This window comes from Arvicola amphibius, chromosome 1, assembly GCF_903992535.2.
Source record: "Arvicola amphibius chromosome 1, mArvAmp1.2, whole genome shotgun sequence".
Taxonomy (NCBI): domain Eukaryota; kingdom Metazoa; phylum Chordata; class Mammalia; order Rodentia; family Cricetidae; genus Arvicola; species Arvicola amphibius.
Genome location: NC_052047.1, coordinates 169413505 through 169433613, shown reverse-complemented (window position 1 = coordinate 169433613; position 20109 = coordinate 169413505). Strand labels below are relative to the sequence as shown.

Below are 20109 nucleotides of genomic sequence, written 5' to 3'. Positions count from 1 at the left end.
ATTCTTGCAAATAATGTATTCATGACAGTACTTTCTCAGTGTTAACGTTCTGATGTCTATTATTAAACTACACCAGAGCATGAATTTTGAAAAGATACTGTTATTTCTACACACCTTCTCATACATATTTAAGATTTTTCTGATGTTATAGTTGACATATTTATTACATTTTATATTAGTCTCTATTAGTCATATTTGTAGAAGTCACTTTAGCTCTGTGTGTCATATAACCTCTCTAACCAGAATTGTCTAATATGCATAGATGTGATGGTTTGTCTGGTAAATAACCTGAAACACAGTTAACACAATTTGAGCAAACAATAAACCTTTGCTGTTTTAGCCAAATTAAATTAATCAGTTTGTTCAGGACCAACTGAATAGAATTTTACATAAATATATGAAAAGTGCTGAAAATTTTTAACATACCAAAAATATGAATAAATTATGTCAAATGACCTATTTTGTTGTATCTGAAATGGTCTTGGTCCAGTCCAGTATATCTTCCAGTTTGTCATGAAACCTTATCACAGAAGTGTGACCATTCATAAAACAAGATTGTCTTGAGGAATTGTTCCAGTTAATCATTTCTCCATTGTTTCAAAAACATCCTTGAGGAAATGTGTTGCTTTTCAACAATATCCTTCTGTGGCACTAATTTTATCTAATCAGATAAACATTTTATAATGTAATTTCAGCATTAAACATGTATAGACCTTTAAATTTTTTTTAAATAAAGCTGCATAAGATATGATCTTATGAACAGAACTCAGTGTAACATCTCTTCAAACCCAGTCATTTTATCTTGCTAAAAATGATTTTCTCTATTTCACCTGTTAAAATAGTCATTTTTCCTTAAGATCCAAACTATCTTTTATGCAAATGTTTACTTCCTTTAACAAATTGGTAAGCTCTTTAAGAGCATAGAGAAATGAAATACTTGTTTTCCCAAGCAAACCAGCTGCTTGAAGAATTTATAACTTAAATTTAGGTTCTTGTCCATTAATCACTCCATATACGAAAGCTGTCAGGATTTTAGGATAAAGGTATCTTTTTCAACTAAACAGATTCTTTACCCAGGAAAATGGTTTTCCCACAAAGATTATTCATTTCATTCTAATAACCCTGAAAGTTTTTTATTAATACTTGTGTTTATTAACATCTTAACTCTAAATAAGAGAAGTAATTTCTGAGGACAGCTAGAAAATAATGAAATGCCTCTTTGATGGCATAGTATGCCACTTAAAGCTTGGGTAATCAGAGATAAAATGATAGGCTAGCATTCCTGTCCACATCAGAGCCTGAGAGCTGATTGGGCGTCCTGGCCTCAAGTGGCATACTCAGTTGGGAAGCCTCAAGGCCAGTTGGAAGGAATGGTGCGTATTAAGCTTTCTCCAAGAGTATTTGAAATCAGCCGTTAGATGGCATTCCCAAGCCTGTTTGCAGTAGCATAGGTTTCTAGAGCACACCGGTGGTCATAAGCCTTCTTCCGTCAAGTTCCCTCTCATGCTCAAAGACTCAAGTGTGAGCTCCTGCTGTAGCCTCCTGTAAGGTTAGATATTGGCCACTTGCTCCTCTGAGGTGAAGGCAGAGTACGGAAGCCTAGGTCAGCAAGGCCAAAGGAACTCAGGAAAGATTCCCAGGTTAAAGCAAAATCTTTGTTCCCTGATGGAAACTTCTTATTTTATTTTATTTTTTATTTTTTGGTTTTTCGAGACAGGGTTTCTCTGCAGCGTTAGAGCCTGTCCTGGAGCTAGCTCTTGTAGATCAGGCTGGTCTCGAACTCTCAGAGATCCGCCTGCCTCTGCCTCCTGAGTGCTGGGATTAAAGGCGTGCGCCACCATCGCCAGGCTTGATGAAAACTTCTTAACAAGTGCCTTTAGCCAATAATTGCTCAACTTAAAACAAAACAAAACCAAAAAAAAAAAGTGAGCAAAGGGCCTGGTTCTTATTCACCCATCATTTTTTAGCGTTTCTTAGATTTTAATACAGTGCCCAGCACATCCTGGTAGCATAATCTTAGGTTATTCAGTCAATCAAAAATAAGTAAAGACCAGTCAGAGAGTAATCAAATCCAGTATTCAAATCGGACATTTCAAATGAAATGATACACCATCGTTCTGTCTTACTCTTGGAATGAGAAGAATGGCAAAATGTCAGTGAGTTCTAAATGTTTCTTCCGGCAAACAAATGAGCAAGTCACTCAGGCAGGGAAATACACATGAAAGCAAGAGCAGGGCAGAGCAAGCGCAGCCGTGGTGTGCTCTTGTCCTTAGCATAGCAGGCATCCAGAGAAGAGTCCTACCAAGAGAAGATTCCAGATCTTCCTCTTTATTTTCCCATGCAGGCCCAGCTCTCATTTTCCACAGTAGATGATAATTAATTCATCTTGTCTATACAATTACTCCTGGTTTTATTTTTTAAGTTCTTGGAATAGACAGCAGATTTTGGTTTAGCTTGCAGCCAAAGCCATTGTCTCTCAACCCTTGAGAGGTCAGTAATAGGTGGTGATGCGGTGTTGGCATCAGGATGGATGTGAGTTGTTCCTCCCCTCCCACCCAGGTCATGCATTCATTTCGAACTTAGGTACCAGGTGCTTGGGGACAGTCATCACGTTTCCGTATGCTTTCCATCTTTGCTGCACAGCGAACTGGAAGGGGCAGATTTGCACCCTGGTCCCTCCTCTAAGGGCTCATTCATGTCACTCAGCCTTGACTTCTCTGTGACTAATAGTATTACTGACTGTTTCCTCTGGCTGAGTTTTCATGTGTCTGCTGTTTGAGACCTACTGTTTCTTGCTCACTTTATACTAATTTTTCCTTCTTAATTCTTTTCCTCTTTCTGAATCAGGTACCTTCTGAACCATACCCAGTCTTTTCTGGACTTTTCTACAGCTTCTTTACCTGAACCCTTAAAGAATCTGTTTACTATTTCTGACAGTACCAATGATTTTCTCAGGGGAGTCACTGTAAGTATAACTTCCATGTTAAAAATTCTTGAAGAGATTTTATGGTTACACCACAATGTAAGTTAATATCTTCAAAATCAAGGCTATTGCATCTCCGTGGGGCGTTTTGGAAGTTGACTGTTCTCATCCCCGTGATGCAGAATTCCTGGGCGTCCTAATTAACATGCATGAGTATTACCCTGCGTTTGACACCTGTCATTTGGCAGCAGTTCATGCTCTGAGCAGTCTGAGTAAAGCATGACCCTGTGACCTTTATGATTTAACCACAGCTTGCTCTTTCTCTCTTTTCTCGTTCAGAAACCTTATGCTTGTCAAATTCCAGGATGTACAAAACGCTACACCGATCCAAGTTCCCTAAGAAAGCATGTGAAAGCGCATTCTTCCAAAGAACAACAGGCAAGGAAAAAGGTAAGATTCAAAGAGAATTGTCCAGCCACAAAAGGCATGTTTGAATTACTCTTGTAGTCATAGCGTTTTGGCAGGGCATTGGAACCCTTCGACTTTGAAGATATCCTGTGCTTGATACTGAGGAGGGACACCTTCCCTGAGGCCTCAGCAAGGCTGTGGTTGGCACAACTAATACAGTCATGTAAAAATTTCTAGGGAAACTTGCAGAGAATATTAATGCCAGCTACCAACTCCAGCAAATGTTAATAACAAAAAGCTTTAATGGGAATTTCTGGAAGCTCTTTCTGGAGAAATACTTTTTCATAATATTACCAGCTAGCTCAAGTAATTTTGGCTCTAATGAAGGACTTGGGTGACTCCCTAGGATTTGAAGAGCGCATTCCCCATGGTTGGCTTGAGCATGTTTGATCCGCATGATGTAGGAAATCTGGGCCGGAGAGGATAAAGTACTGAACCTGAATGGACTTTGACATCAGTGAGGGATTAATGCAAATTTCAAAATCTGCAGGTATTAGGATGTCACAGATTCAGAATAAATGTCAAAGGTCATCCAGCTAGCCTTTTTTTCTTTTCCAATTAGTGCTTCAAGAATGTTTGCACAATCAAGACTACTATTCCTTAGTATGAGGCCAAAACACATTTTCATACAATGAAAACCATTAACAATCTCTAAAAGTGCCCCATGTGTTCCCACACGTGTGGGCATCATTGTTGTCTCCATAGGGGACAATAATATTTCATGCCACGACAGTAAGGTCTGTGAAGATGCCTTCATCTTACGTTATAAGTAAAGCCTCACTTACTGGGGACAACTTGCAGGGAGCGAATTGAAGGTTGAGAATGGAAACCCTCTCTCACCTAAAAAGATCAGGTTTTTCCAAAATGAATATGATTTATTCCTTTGAATTTATAAGATAGAGTGACAAAGTCAACAGACAGTGATCCTGCTACAGGATCCAGTCATGATCATATGCTATTTTAAGAGAAAGTACTGTTCTTTCAGTTTGATAATTTTATTCACATTAAAGAAAAATCCCTTTGCTTTCCTAACTTCAAGTCATATTCAGCCATGCAAAGTGATTCTAGATAATAATTTATTTGTATTCCAAAATAAAGAGATTTAAATATATTTCTAGAGAAAGAAATTACAATTGATTTACAAGACTGGTTTCATAAGTAGTTAAGTGTATCTGTCAAACCCTTGCAGCTGAGTGTTTTCTTTCTCAAAAGGAAGACCGGGGGGGAGGGGGGGGAATGAGAGGAGGAGAGGAGGTGAAAATTTGTAATAATAATAGTAATATTAATAGTAATAATAATAATAATAAAATCAACCAAAAAAGGAAGACCTGGTTGAGGACTTCCTGTGTATCAGCCCTCAGCTGGCATTCAAGCTAGCTGCACCGATTGACAACCTATAGTTTCCCAACATCAAATACCAAATCCCGAAGTATGAAAGCATGCACTTTTGACTAGAAGCCAGTGACCGTAAAACCCTTGCCCTTAATACTCCCTTAATTTTGTTATTAAGTCCCTTAAACGAATTAGATAACCAACTCAATACAAATGTAACATAACACTAAATGAGCCAAGTTCCAACATGTTTCTGCCATGGACAGAAGATCCTCGTTTGTTTAGACATTTCACAGCTTGGGTACTGGATAGAGCTCACTGGTGAAGTGCTCATTGTGAGAACGTGAGGACCAGAGTTCACACTGAGGGATATGCCATCTGTGATGGCATGTGCATTTGTGTTGGTAAGCCATCTGTGGTGGCATGCCCATGCGTGTGGTGGCATGTGCATATGTGTTGATAAGCCACCTGTGGTGGCTTGCCCATGTGTGTGGTGGCATGTTCATGTGTGTGGTGGCATGTTGGGGACCCTTCCCCAACCTCCTCAGTTATGGATGACCCTGGGTAGTGCTGCAGAAATCAGGACACAGGGCATGCAGAGTAGGAGACACAACTGCATACTTTATTGCAAAGCCAGTGCTCTTTTTGTAATACTCAAATCATGATTCAAACTAGGTTCCCATAATTCATGAAAATAGTTTCATAGACTAGTAACTTGGTTGCAAATAATTTCAGGAGCTTTGTGTCCTAGCTAATCTAAACAAAAAGCTCGGTGTTATGGGAATAACTTTTGTTGTAATATAGTATGTAAAACACCTCATCAGAAGACAAACCACACCTAACCAGAGCCTTTGAACTACAGTGCACATCTGTGTTCCCAAGGACTGACCATTGGCAAGGCACTCTACTGATGGGAGAGGTTTGCCTCCTCCCAACTTGGTTTGCCAAGCCTATCAGCAGGAATGCTACCTCAAGTCTCCCTTGCACAGAGTTTCTATGCAGTTCAAAACCAGCCCTCTACAGTGGCATGTGCATGTGTGTTCACTACTTGAGAGGTGGACATGAAAGCAAAGTGGACAGCTCCCGAGGAAAATACTCGAGGCTGGCTTCCGGCCTCTCCCCACAGGGGTGGACACACGTGTACCCACCTACACATGGATATGCATTTGAGCCCACGCCCACTACATAGTCCATAAAAACTCAATTATGAAATGACTTGGGAGATAGTAAACTCCCTGTCTCAGAAGGTTTGGAAGGCCAGTCTGGCCAGCTAGTGACAGTATTATGTGAGGTTAGTTCATAGAGCACAGCAGAGAAAAGTAGACCCTGAGACTTTAAGATATGATTGTGTTTACAGATCCCTTGCAACTGTCGGCAGGCAGTCTAGTTAACAGAAGCAGGGCTTTCAGAAGCCTGGTGATCTCGTGTCAGACGTTGAAGCTCTCCCTTAATTTTCATTTATGTAAAGTGAAAGAGTCCCTCTCTAATGTGCCCACCTGTTTTGTGCAAATGGATAAACCAAATTTAGGTGACTTTTTTTTTGAGCCCCCAGTAACAATTTATAGTGTTTACTTCCCGAGAAGTCTTTTCTCAATCTGTGATGGTAATTCATGAAATTAAAATGATGAAAGTTTCTTCATTTAAGAAAAGAGGCAGTGTCATTCCCAAGAGAAGCAGCTGCTGATAAACCCACATCAGTCTGTCCAGGCTGCTAAGTCTCATGCCGATATCCCAATGTGTTGTATTTACATGGTACAATGTTGTCACTAGACCTTAGAGAGCTTCTAATTGCTCACTCACGTCAGGACTTGGTATTTGAAATATTTCCTGGCATCAGTAATAAAAAAAAGAAAGAAACAATAAACCTTTTAAGGCAGAATTAAGATTATTTACGACTTTAATTAAAAATCGAAAACTGGCGTGATTTCAAAAAGGGCTTTACAAAAATGTGAATTCATCAAAAATAACCATAAAAATTCCAAGGTGATAAAGGCACAGTGGAGTAATGGGCCCAGCCGTGGGGAATTGTTCTGTTGAAAAGAGTGAAACTCTTTTCTGTCACACCCTGTTAGTCATGGACTTGTTTAATATCCCCTGCCTGCCCGCCTCCCTCTAATCCTCCTCTTAACCTCCCCCTAGACACTAAATGACATTATTTTGGTCTTAACGTAGCCAGCTTTATGAGGCCCGACTCTGAAATCAGGGCCAGTAACAAAGCACCCATGAGATAATCTATAGCGGGAAAGGCATGTTGCTCTTGAACGGTGTCCTGGCCACGGGCATTCGGTCCTTCCGTTCACATAACACATACCACTCTAAAATAAGATGAACCTGGAATCTCATGCAGATATTGTTGAAGCTGTATAAAGAAGAAAAAGGAAAAGAACAGGGACAGTTTGGATTGTTGCACTCAGAGAGTAGTTTTTGTGTTTGCATAAATCAAGTACACACACAACACACACACACACACACACACACACACACACAACACACACCCCTCTTCAGCCAGCAGCCTTGTTCATCAGGTGTGTGTTGCAATTCTCCAGTTCACTGAAGCAAGGGCATGCTGATAAAACAAGTAGCAAAGTATTCAAGCCGCCAGTAAAGGTCTCCACTGAGAATAAAATTTAGCCTCCAGAGCAAAAGTCACAAAGTCTGTCCTTCAATTCTTCCCGGTGCGTGAGCAAAATAAGAGAAGGCTAAGGCAATAGGCCACTTGAAATTCTTCTCAAGGCTGTGAGTTTTATTAGAATTTTTCATTTTCACCTTGGAAGTACCATGAACTGGGATTTCCTTCAACTCTAGCCTCTCGTCAAATGGACTTAAAAAAAATGAATACAAGCAGCGCCTGGCCAAAAGTTAGAGGTGACCTGCATCTTTATCCATTCTGCACTTCCCCGAAGACGGTGAACTCCGTGTGAGTTGCTAAATGTTTATTAGACATTGACCCTTGATTGGCTGAACATCCTTGATCTTCGCTTTAGCGTCCTCAATACAAGCTGCTGCAATTATAAATGTTTATGTTTCATACTTGGAGACAATGTTGCATGGCTTTCTGGCGGTGTGAGGGCAGTTTACTTAATGCCGCTTTCCCCAAGTGAAACTCAGACTGTTGAAAGCCGTGACCTTTCCTCAGAATCTCCTATCACTGTGAACTTCACTAGGGAACCCAAGAGTTCACCTTGAAGTTCATAGTTCTTAGAACAGTGGCAAGGTAGATGGGAGCAATACTTTCCTTTGAATTGGTGTATACAGTAAAATAATGAATCAAGCTTGCTTTTCCCATGAATTGTTTTTGTGGTATGATCTATTTGGCAGGTGGGTATGTGTTCAAGTGCCTCTCCAGGTTTCACAGTTCCCTTTAATTATCTTTCCTTTGTTCCTCCATGGGACTCAGTTCAAATCACTAGTGGAGTGTTAGGAATAGGCCCGCACCACAGTCGTGACCAGGGAATGAGGGAGCCCGCCTCTCCTGCCACATGTTAGTAACACGACTGTTTTGGATGTGTGTGAGGATGGTTCTTCTGTCCTAGCAATGAAATTCAAGGAGCACAAAGCTGTCTTTTTAAACACAAACATCTGCACATTATCACATTGGTGATAAATGCCTAACATCACACCTCAGATATTCGATGAGACACATCTGGATCCCCATCCCCCTCAGCTGAGAGGAACTTAATTTCAAGGAAGTCTCTGGGAAATGCACTTGCAAGAAATGTGTTCGGTAAAAAACAGTGATGAAAGTAAATTATTATATTTTAATTAAAAACATCCTTGCATGTCAACAGATTCAACCAGAATGATTGCTATTTGGAACAGGTTGTCTCCTGGCTCCTAGGAGAACTTGGCCCAGTGTAAAAACCACTTGTATCTTTGAGGTGTGTTGATGCTGTGTGGTGATAGGGGTTATTTAGAAGAAGTCACTCGTGTATGAGCTGAAGAATGTTGTCGGTGAGAATGACCAGTGAATGACAGAAGCATGTCTTCTCTTTGTCATCGGGGCTGCATTCAGCTTTGCAGGAATATACCTGCCACCGTCTCTGGGATGCTGACAGTCTTAGCTGTGATGAACGCTGTTGCCCGCGCACTGCTCTTGGAACAGATTCCACAGGATGTTAGATAGGTTTCATTTGTTTCGTCTTGTTATTCTTGTGTTTAGGCTTATTTTAGTTCGTGGGTATGAGTGCTTTGCCTGTGTGTATGTCTGTGCATCATTTTGCCTAGTACCCCTAGAGGTCAGAAAGGGGCAAAGGTACCCTGGAACTGGAGTTATGATTGGTTGTGAGCCACCATGTGGGTAATGGGAACTGAACGCAGGTTCTCTGCAAGAGCAACAAATGCTCTTAACTGCTGTATGATCTCTCCAGCTTCCTAGATACTTTTTTAAAGTGTTATTTATTTCTACATAAGTTGAGGAAATACTAAGCTGAGTCGTGTTCAGTGGGTTTCCTTCTTAGCAGAGTCCTCAGAGCCTTGTGAGACACTACTATTCCTTAGGGAAGATGACAGACCAAAGAATCCTTTCTTTCGTAGTCTCATAAAGCTACTTTCCAAGTAGATATTTTGGAAGTGTCTCAAAGTTTCATTTTCAATTTTTTTTTACCTAAATTACCTAATTTAATTACCTAAATTAAGCTAATTACCTAATGTATGCTGGGCACTTGTTAGAACCATAGGGAGGAAAACACACAGCAGAGATATGTTTTCTGCCCTCTTAGATTGACATTCTGATGACAGTCAACACACAGGATTAGTGTGACAACCATGCAAAGAAGAATGGCAATGAAGGACTGCTAGCAGGAAGGGTGTGCTGAGGTGAGATGATCTAGAACAGTCACCCTCACCTGAACAGAAGGACAGAGGTGTTACCACTTTAGAAACGAGGGAAGTGCATTCAAACGCATTCTTCAAACTGCCCTGTTTAGTTGGGGGGCGGGTGCAAGGGTGTCTAGTCTTTGAAACTAGTGGCTTCTACCTCCTGTCAAATGTTACAACTCCATGGTCATCACTTGTAATTTTTGGAGCTGATTTGCAGGTTAGGCCTTGGCTGGTCCTGAGGATTCTGTTTGAAGTGAGGTTGCATCTATACTATGAAGATTGAAGTAAGGTCGTATCTGCACTCTTAAGGTCTCATGGAGCCACTTTCTTTCAGGCAGAATATCTAACTGTGAGAAGTCATGCCTATACGTGCCCTTATGGCATGGTGCGTGGACAAACAATGAAGGCTGTTAAGGAGTGAGGTTTTGTGTAGCAGGCTTTCCTTTAGGCTACCAACCAGTTCCCAAATCATGACACAGAGACTAATAAATGCTCAACCTAGCTTAGGCTTGTTTCTAGTTATCTCTTTTAACTTAGTTAACCGGTTTCTCTTTATCTACATTTTACCTTGGGGCTTTTTCCTTCCTTCCTTCCTTCCTTCCTTCCTTCCTTCCTTCCTTCCTTCCTTCCTTCCTTCCTTCCTTCCTTCCTTCCTTCCCTTTCTGTCTTATTTTCCTGCTTCCTCCAGTGTCTTGGTGGCTGGCAACTGCCAGACTTCTGACGCCCGGTGTGTCCCTCTCTTTCTCCCTCCTTCTTTCCGTCTTGCGTTTTCCTTTCTCATTCCTAGATTTCTCATCCTATATATATATGTCTCTGCCTGCCAGCCCTGCCTTTCCCTTTTCTGCCTAGCTATTGGCCATCCAGCTTTTTATAGGACCAATCAGGTGCCTTAGAAAGGCAAGTTGAACCAAATGCAACACATCTTTACATAATTAAACAAATGCAGCAGAAACAAATGTAGTATACCTTCCCATAGTTAAAGTAATATTCCATAGTGTGAACGAATATAACACGTCTTTGCATAGTTAAAGTAAAATTCCACAGTGTAATCAAATGTAACACATCTTTGCCTAGTTAAAGTAAGATTCCACAGCAGTCTTGTGACCTGGTGCATGGCATGCCTTTGGAGATGACAAAGACTGTTAAGGAGTGAGGCCTTGTGTTTTGTTCCATGAAGCCATTGTTCTTGATCACATCACAAAACTTTGCCATAGATAGATAGTAAGGTCATCTTATTTCTATGCCCACTGAGAACTCTTACTTGGGACCAAAACCCAACATATAAAAACAAAGATGGTGGGTGTTTCATAACATCCTGGCAAGCCATGTGAAGAAGGATGGTGACCCTCTGGCAGGTGCTTTACGGGGCAGTTTGAGGCAGCCCAGTGCCCAAGCACAGCTACCTTATGGAAATGGAAAGAATTGCTTTTCTTTTGATTGACTGACAGGAGATATTACGTTTCTTGTTTTTTTTTTTCTTTTGCTTATGTTTTGGCATCCTTGATGAAAATAAGTTGGAAAGAAAAGTGTTTACCACAGAGTCTTTGCAGTCTCAATACTGTGTCTTGACAAAGCAGTCCCACGCTGCTCTTCTCAGCTGCTCTTCTCAGGTGTCCCCCCTCTTCATCTCTGCCTCCAAAGCACTCGCATCTCTATGAGGTTACTGTTCTCTCTACTAGTTGGTGCTTGTCTTCTGTTTTCAGCTTCAGCTGAACTCTGTCTTAGGTCTCCTGGGTGATACTTTCACGTTTGTTTGTATCTTGACTCATGGGGCTATGAGGATTTATTTTCAGGGTGACCTCACACAAGGGCTTGGAGAGGCCCTGATGCAAAAACTTTTCATGGTGCATACTGGGCAGGTGGCCTTGTCCCCCAAGTGTTTGGGTTGGACACCGAGAGGTACAAGCTTCTTTTAAATAGTGCCTCGAATTGCATCATGCCTTAACAAGTTGCATTCCCCCGTTTTTTCCATTTTCCTGTCTTTGCAACTAGTTTGAAAGGCAAACACTGGGCCCCAGGGGTGAAAAAGGATCTATTTTCAGGAGGAAGGCATTGTTGTGCCATGGAGCAGCTGTCCTCGGCAGCCCATTGTGACTGACAACAGATGAACATCGTCCTTGGAAACACTTTCCTCCTTGAGAATTGGTGTTCTTGGAGGAGCCATCTCTCAGATATGCTGCATCCTGTATTTCAGAAACATATGGCTGCTACAGAAATGGTTCATAAAAAGGAAAGGAAATGGACACAAACCAGAGGGAATTAAAGCTTAGACCTGTGATGCCTGATTCTGTTGAAGGGTTTTACCCTGAGGGTTAATAGGCTGTAGGGAAATAGTCTACAGATGGATGAAAATGGGTAGTTTAATAAGCTCAAGAATGTTCCCCCAAAGGTATGCAAAAGGTGGTTTTTGCTTTAGAGAGGCTCCATAGATTTCACTGGCACACTGAAATTAAGATTATAAGGCAAATACAAAACATTTAGTGAACAGATATCTTCTTTGTATGACTTTGTTTCTAACTGCCTTTCCTATGGTTTGTATGACTTTGGTTAGAACTGCCCTTCCCTAAGATGTTGCCCAAAGAAGAATTTTTTTTTTTTTTTTTTTTTGCCTTCTTTGCTCTTGAACATTGACTCCTCTGGCATTGAATTTTAAAATATTCACGTAATTCCATGAGTAGTTTCTCAAGATTTCTGTGTGTCTGAGATTTTGCTACATGTTTGAGTACATGAAATGGTAAGACACATTCCTTTCCCTGGATGCAGTCAGAGAGGCTGCCTGAGTTAGGGTTTCTCTTGCTCTGATAAAACATCATAACCAAAAGAAGCTTGGGGTATAAAGAACTGATCACAGTTTACAACTTTCAGATCACTGTAAAACAAAGTTAGGGTAAGAACTCAAGGCAGGAACCTGGAGGAGAAGCTGAAGTAGAGGCCGTGGAAGAGTGCTGCTTCTTGGCTTGATCAGCCTGCCTTTCTGTACAGTCAAAGTGTACTTCCCAGAGGTGGCACTGCCCAAAGTGAGCTAGCCCCTCCCATACCAATCATAAATCATAAGTAGAAAATGTACCATATGCATATTCACAGGCCAATTGGAAGGCGACTTCTTTTCTTAAATGGTTCTACCAGTAAATGGAGACTGCACTTTAGTTTCCTGGCCTCCCAGATCTGAATAATTGCACAGAAACTTTATTAGTTACAACACTGCTTGGTCAACAGCTCAGGCATATTTCTTGCTTGCTTTTATATCTTAAATTATGATGGAGGAAGGTCATCTATATATCTGTTGCTTCATTGGTTAATTAATAAAGAAAACTGCTTGGCCTGGTAGATCAGAACATAGGTAGGTGGAGTAGACAGAACAGAATTGTGGGAGAAAGTAGAGTCAGGCAGAGACGCTTCAGGCAGTCACCATAGGCAGTCGCCATGCCTCTCTTCTCTGGGTCTGACGCAGGTTAAGATCTCTTCTGGTAAGCCACCACCTCGTCGTGCTACACAGATTACTAAATATGGGTTAGTCAAGATGTGAGAATTAGCCAATAAGAGGCTGAAACTAATGGACCAAGCAATGTTTAAATGAATATAGATTCTGCGTAATTATTTTGGGTAAAGCTAGCTGGGTGGCAGGAAGCATCCCGCAGCTCCTTCTAAAAAATTAACCCATTTCTATTATTTTATATTTTACCACAAGACTCATGGTTTCTTACCTCACATCATGCTTCTTGGGCATGGTGTCTCTCTGATTCTGCCTTCTTTTCTCCTCTATCTCTGCTTGGATTTTCCACCTTGCTATATTATACCCTACCATAGGCCAAAGCACCTTCTTTAGTATACAATGGTAATAAAGCATACAGAAGGGAATTCCATATCACGACCTTATGTCAGGTTGCCACAGCCAGGAAAGATATTCAAGCTGGATTTTCGGGATTGGTTGTGTTGTTGGCTAACTGGAGACTATAAACAATAACCAGACTCAGGAGTCTGTGTCCTTTCAGGACAAGGAAGCGGTTTGGATTAAAATGAGAGCTGAGGAAGTAGAGATGGGCTGGATGCACCTGGTGAGAGGAAGGGACGGAAAAGTGGAGTCTTGTTTTCCTTGGTTGATTGGCCAGTGGCGGGAACTGAGCTCCACAGGCTAAACTCCTCTGGAGGCTTCAGCTCTTAAATCTTTAAAATTGATTAGATCAGGCCCACAGGGATTATCAGATAATCTCTTTTACTTTAGAGTCATCTGACTGAAGATGCTAATCACATTTACATAATGTCTTCACAGAAATACTTAGATTTGTGATGTTTTGTTGACAGGCATGGACTATAGGGTAGCTAATTAGAGATATAAAACTGACCACCACTAGAATCCATTATGGTACATTTTAACTGACTTTTTAAATTTAAAGGTAAGAGTAGACTAGTCATTGAAAAATGGAGCATTTTGAACTTCTAATGTCCTTTATATTTGTGCTAATTGATTATTTATTAGGAAAAGAGAAGGGAATTAATTATCAGATGTACCTAGTCTTACTCTCTTTAATTATAGCATTGACTGTTCAGAGTAAATATGTTCAAGTTAATTAATTTAGAAACATCATGCTGAGAGAATGAAAGATTATTATGCCTTAAGGGAGTAGGTCAATACTGTATTTTTAACATATATTGCATTATAATATTGGAAATTATGCAGCTATACAAATTTAGCATGATTTGTTAAAACTTATGTGTCTGTGATTTTGTCATAACTTTGTAATGCTTGTTAATGCTGTGTCTGTGTCATATTGAGATAATGACAGCAGAACACTGAGAACAGTGCCTGACGTGCTTATTGTATGCCCATTCAAAGCTGGTTATTCTTATGGGAATTGCGTCTTATCCATTATGGGGTTTTCCTAGAGAACATTAAGAGCTTGCTGAAATTTCAGTAAGCTAATAACAATGTGCTTCAGGTATCCCATGAATTAATTTTCCTCTTCAAGTGATCTTAGCTGCTTAAAAATAACTAATGGAAACAGATTATGGTGTGATTATAAACTGATAATCTGTCGACCCTATTTTTCCCATTTTCTCCCCAAGATTTAACTTGTCCTTTTTTTAAAAAATGTGTTTTTGTAATCTCTTCCAGATAGTCTGACCATTCAAATGTCTGTTTTCAGAAATCCTTTGGCTTGGGGGTTGCTGCCTGACACCAGACCTTCCATTACCCTGCTCTGTGAATGGAAGAGGTGTGGTTCTCAATTGCATATTAAAGAGTTTTACCTTGTGACCACTGTAGATGCTGGCTTTGTTCTGAGTCGGTCTTATCATAATCCACAGACTTATCAGTTTGCTTACTGTTATATTTATTACTTATTCTATTTCCACCGTTTGGATTATCTGCTCTTTTTAATATGGACTGCGTCAAGGGCCTGGATTCCGATCCTCTGTCGCCGGCTTTAATGATAGGACCTTTGATCAGTTGTCATTTTCTGATTGTCCTAATGAGCAATGAGAAAATACACACACTGTGATTGTTGCTGTCCTTCACTCAGAGGGGTTCAGGCCTGGGAGGAGTCACAGGGCCTCAGTGTGTGGTGGCAGCGTGGGTTAGTATTGAGTTTGTCAGTTCTCAGGAAAACACTTTGCCGTTCCATTTCTGTTGAGGAAGCTGGCTTTAATAAATGGAAGAAGAGGTCAAAGCGAGGGGCTACATAGGTAGCTCAGCATTTAAGATCACTGGCTGGTCTTCGAGAGAACCTAGATTCCATTCCTGGCACCCACATGAAGACTCATAACCATTTGCAACTCTGGTTCCAGGATGTCCAATGCCTTCTGTTCACTGTGGGCATGGACACATAATGCTCATGTACGTGAATGAAATTTGAAATTTATGCCCTGGCAATGCTGAAGCATGTATGGGCAGCCCGTATATGGTGGTTCTGTTGAACTTGTCCATATTGGGTGTCATGGTCTAAGTTGATGAAGAACATTGACCAGGTCTTTTCTTCAAGAGGGCACCAGATCTCATTACAGATGGTTGTGAGCTACCATATGTTTGCTGGGAATTGAACTTAGGTTAAGAGCACTGCCTATATGTACATAATATGTAGGCAGAATAACCATACACATAGAAAGAGGCAAAAGTGAGATAAAGGAAGAACTTTCTAAGGAGAAAGGATCATTTTTCTTGCCCTACTGAGCTTTATTTTTGCTTAAGAAGTCATGTAGCTCATTTGAGGCCCTTCTGGAGCTGCTATTTAGAGATCAGGTGAGATCCAGACCCCGTGTTCAGAGGCTTCAATGTGATCATGGCAGTAGTGATTAAGAAAGGGCTTGGGTACCTGCAGCTGATGCCTCCACATTCCGGAGCCACCGTGAATGTATACATGATCTTATTTTATTTCTTTGGCCTTTAGACTCGGGATGAATTTTTTTATTACTATGTTCTCTCTGGTTTGTTCCTGAGAAGCAAAAGGATTCGAAGTAGGAAGGGAGCCAAGTGTGATGGCCAAGGTGCTCTGCTGCCTTCCCGCAAGCCAGGAGGCCCGCAGAATACGTGCCAGAGTGCGTTAATAGTGCCTAACGCAGAGCCGTCCATTAAGTCTTGACACGCTGTTTGCAATCTTGGCATTCCACAGAATGTTTCGGCAACAGAATTTTCTCCCACTTGGCAATCTAGAGTTCTCTTTACAAATGCTGGCAAGGCGTCATGCGATGTCTGAACTGTTCACTGTTTCCTCTGTCGGTTGAGTAGCTTGAGTTAGCTGTTGAAGGATTACAGATAGTAGCTGCCTCTCTGAGGCTATTTGTTCTTTAAACCAGAATAGAAAGCTCTTTTGTCTAGATGGCTTTTGAGGATGGGGATCTTTCTTCATCCACACTGCAGTGGCTTCCTCTAAGAGCAGAGCAGCCACGGTAGAACCGTACTTCACCAGTGTTAGAAGGTCCTTAAGTGTCACCTCCAGCCTGCAGGCCACTAGGGGAATCAAAGCCAGAAAAATCCAAAATGGGCTAGGAAGATGGCTTGGTGGGTAAAGTGTGTATTGTGGGAGCCTGAAGACCTGAATCGAGGCTGACCCGTTAAAAAGCAAGCACAGTGGTAGCTTCCGATGACCCGGGGGCTGGGAGTGCAGTCACGAGGATCTGTCTAGCTGAAATGTGAGTCCAGCGAAGGATCCTGTCTCACAAAGTAAGGCGGAGGCAAAGAGGACACCTAGCATTGATCTCTGGCTTCTACGCATGCCTGTACACATGGGCAGACACGTGGCGGAGAGACAGACTTATGCTAACTTGGGTATGGGCGCGCGCGTACACACCCACACACACCTACACCTAAAAGATAGTCAGAAAGCCTCTTTAAGTCATCTGAAGCTTTCCAACTTTTAAAGAAATCCTTATTGTACCATTAGCAAGTCTTATGTGTCTACACCTTCCTTATACATAAAGCCGAAAGCCTGAGACACCCATTACATACTCAGTTCTGCCTCCAAGGGAGCTTTGTTTTGAGAGTGACCTTGCTGGTTTACATAGAAATGCTGCGTTAATATTCCCAGTTTTCTACATTATCGTTTTGATCCCATGCTTTATCAAATGGATCTCACGGGACTCTATGATCTCCATTTCTCTGTTTGCTGGAGAAAGCATTTCATCAATAAGTATGTGAAAATGGCCGAGGCAAGCATTGAGGGTGGGGCAGGTTTGTACGGGAACTGATGTTGATGGGTCACCGTGGTCAGACTTACGGTTTAGGGAGATGATCACAGTGCTAACGTGGGCAATGAATTAGTGATTTCGGGTGAAAGGAGGCAGGCGATCAGTTAGGTTGACATATTTCCATTAATCAACATTCGTTAGATACTGTAGTTCATCCGACTGTGTCTACACCCAACCGTTGGTGCCACCATCAATTCTAACTTTCTCCATCTTTCAAAATGCTGTCACTATAGCCTGCTAAATGTCCTGCTGGAATCGGTTCATTGTATGTGTGGTTTTCCCCTGATGGCATATAATCAAAAGTGACTTTCTGTGTGTTCTTGAGACTCCATCCTAGGTTCTGATGGCTTCCTTCCTTTGTGGCTCAGCAACCTGTGATTCTTTTCGAATCTTTCCAGGCATGAAGCCTTAACATCTCTGGTCATCTGCTATATTTCTTGGCTTGGTCCTTTTTATTTTACTGAAATTCGGGAGTGGATATATCTTGATCCATTTTCTAGCTCTGTGTATACGTCCCAGAGCATACTTTTGACAATTATGTTTACAAGCGCTTTTCACAGTGGAGTCTGTGTAGACTTAGGTCCGATATTCCCTCTTTACCCCAGATGGTTCCTCAGCTTTCATCTTTAATTTCCTGCTCTTTAATCTCTTTTCTCCCCTTCTCTCACCAGTTTTCTTTCTGCTTTAACTTGCCCTCCATGAAACCTTACAAGCCACATAGTAACAGAGTAGTCTCATGCTTTGTCATGGCCAGTAGAGTGTGTTCCTGAGGTCCATAAGACCCTGCTTTTAACCCCCTCATCTCCCAGCACTGAGGGAAAGGGAAGAAGGAAAGAAAGCCACATCTGCATTTTAAAATTATGTAAGCAATTTGTATTTATAAACACACACATTGTCATTGAAAGCAAGATACCATTGAGAAGAACGTGCCTTGATTTCAGGTATGTTAAAAATATGCGTTCGAATCAGTGAATCATGATGACTTAGTACTGGTACATATCTGTCCATGTCTGCTTCCCTATAAAAAAATACGAACTGGGTGTGTGTGGTGGCACATGCCTTTAATTCTCATACTTGTGACGCAGAGGCAGGTGGAACTCTGTCAGTTCAAGGCTAGCATCATCTACACTGAGAGTTCTGAGACACCCAGGGTTATAGAGAGCTCAAAAACAAAAACAAAACAAAACAACATGTATGGATCCATGTACACATATACTCATGGATATGAATATGTATATATACATATAAATATGAATTTCTGGTTTTATTTTATTAAATAATGTATAGAAATTACAGTGCTATGTCAATATCTTTTTAGACTTATTCATTTTTATATTACATGGATGTTTGTTTTACTTACATTTATGTATATGGGCCACATGCATGTCTAGCTTTTTCAGAGGTCAGAAGAAGGCATCAGATCCCCCCAACTGGAGTTTTGGATGGTTGTAAGCCACCATGTAGGTGCCAGCAAGGAACTGAACTCAGGTCCTCTGGAAGAGCAGCAAGTGCTCCTAACTGGTGAGCTATTTCTAGATGGCTCTATAGTAGTGGTTTTTCTACCTTCCTAACGCTGTGACCCTTTAATACAGTTCCTCATGTTGTGGTGACCCCCCAACCATAGAATTATTTTTGTTGCTGCTTCATACTTGTAATTTTGCTACTATTATGAATCATAATGTAAGTATCTGATATGCAGGATATCTGACCTGAGAGCCCTGTGAAAGAGTCATTCAGTCCCTCAACCCCATGAGACCCATGGGTTGAGAACCTCTACTCTAGAACCATGCCCTAGGAGCCATGGTCTTATTTGCTACATTTTAAGATACACTGCATTTGTCTTAATCAGTCTTCTATCTTCAGACATTCAGGTTGTTTAAAGGGTTTTGTTTTTACTATTATGAACAATTATATAATACATAGGATAATACAGAGATCTTAGTATATGTTGTTGAATAAATTCCTATCACCACACTATTGACATGATGTTACAGAAATAATTTATTCAACTCTTTGTTAGGACTATATGAAACCAAATTTTTCTCATACTTCACAAATATGAGAAAAGAGGCAGAATTCGATGGATACTACTAGATATCAATGATTATAAGGTATCTTTTCCTGGGTTTTAGACATTCAGTCATTTTTCAACATTATTAACCATTTTGTATTTCTTTTCCATGAACGACAGTGATCTTTTCTAGCTTCCTACAGGGGGTTTTTGTGTTGATGCGAGGTGGCTAGTTAGTAGCTGCTCACGACATCATTGCACACACTGCACATGCTGTCAGTGGTTTGCCATTTTTGAAACTTGATTCGCCACGTGGATATTTTACTCACAGGAAAATTTCCTACAGATGTGTTTTATAGAATGATATTTCTAGATTTTGCCTCTTTGGAAGGTTTCTAATGTGACCTCTGTAGTAATGGGCTGCAGGCTGGGTTCCTACCGCCCAGATCCCGGCCGCCTGGCTAGCTTATGCCCCGAAATAACAACACACAAACTGTATTCATTTAAACACTGCCTGGCCCATGAGTTTCAGCCTCTTACTCACATCTTGATTAACCCATATCTAATAATCTGTGTAGCACCATGAAGTGGTGCCTTACCGGGAAGATTCTAGTGTACGTCCATCTTGGGCCGGAGCTTCATCACGTCTGGCTCAGAGAGGAGAGGCCTGGCATCTGATTGAGCCATCTACCTCACTTCCTTCTTCCTGTTCTGTCTACTCCACCCACCTAAGGGCTGGCCCATTAAATGGGCCAAGGCAGTTTTCTTTATTAACGAATGAAATCAACACAAACAGAAGACTCTCCCACATCAGGCCTCACTTTTACAGAAGCCGCCCTGCTATTCCTCGATGCTGATTAAGCTCGGTTTTCATTAA

At 41.1% G+C, this 20109-nt stretch overlaps 1 protein-coding gene across 1 annotated transcript in view; it reads left to right on the top strand.

The window, feature by feature from the left end:
- The window catches only part of Glis3 (GLIS family zinc finger 3), a 407608-nt gene that overhangs the window by 309298 nt on the left and 78201 nt on the right, over window positions 1–20109 (top strand). Inside the window, exon 5 of the mRNA XM_038350195.1 lies at window positions 3263–3373. Within this exon, the coding sequence (XP_038206123.1) occupies window positions 3263–3373 (111 nt within the window). The remainder of the gene's footprint in view (window positions 1–3262; window positions 3374–20109) is intronic.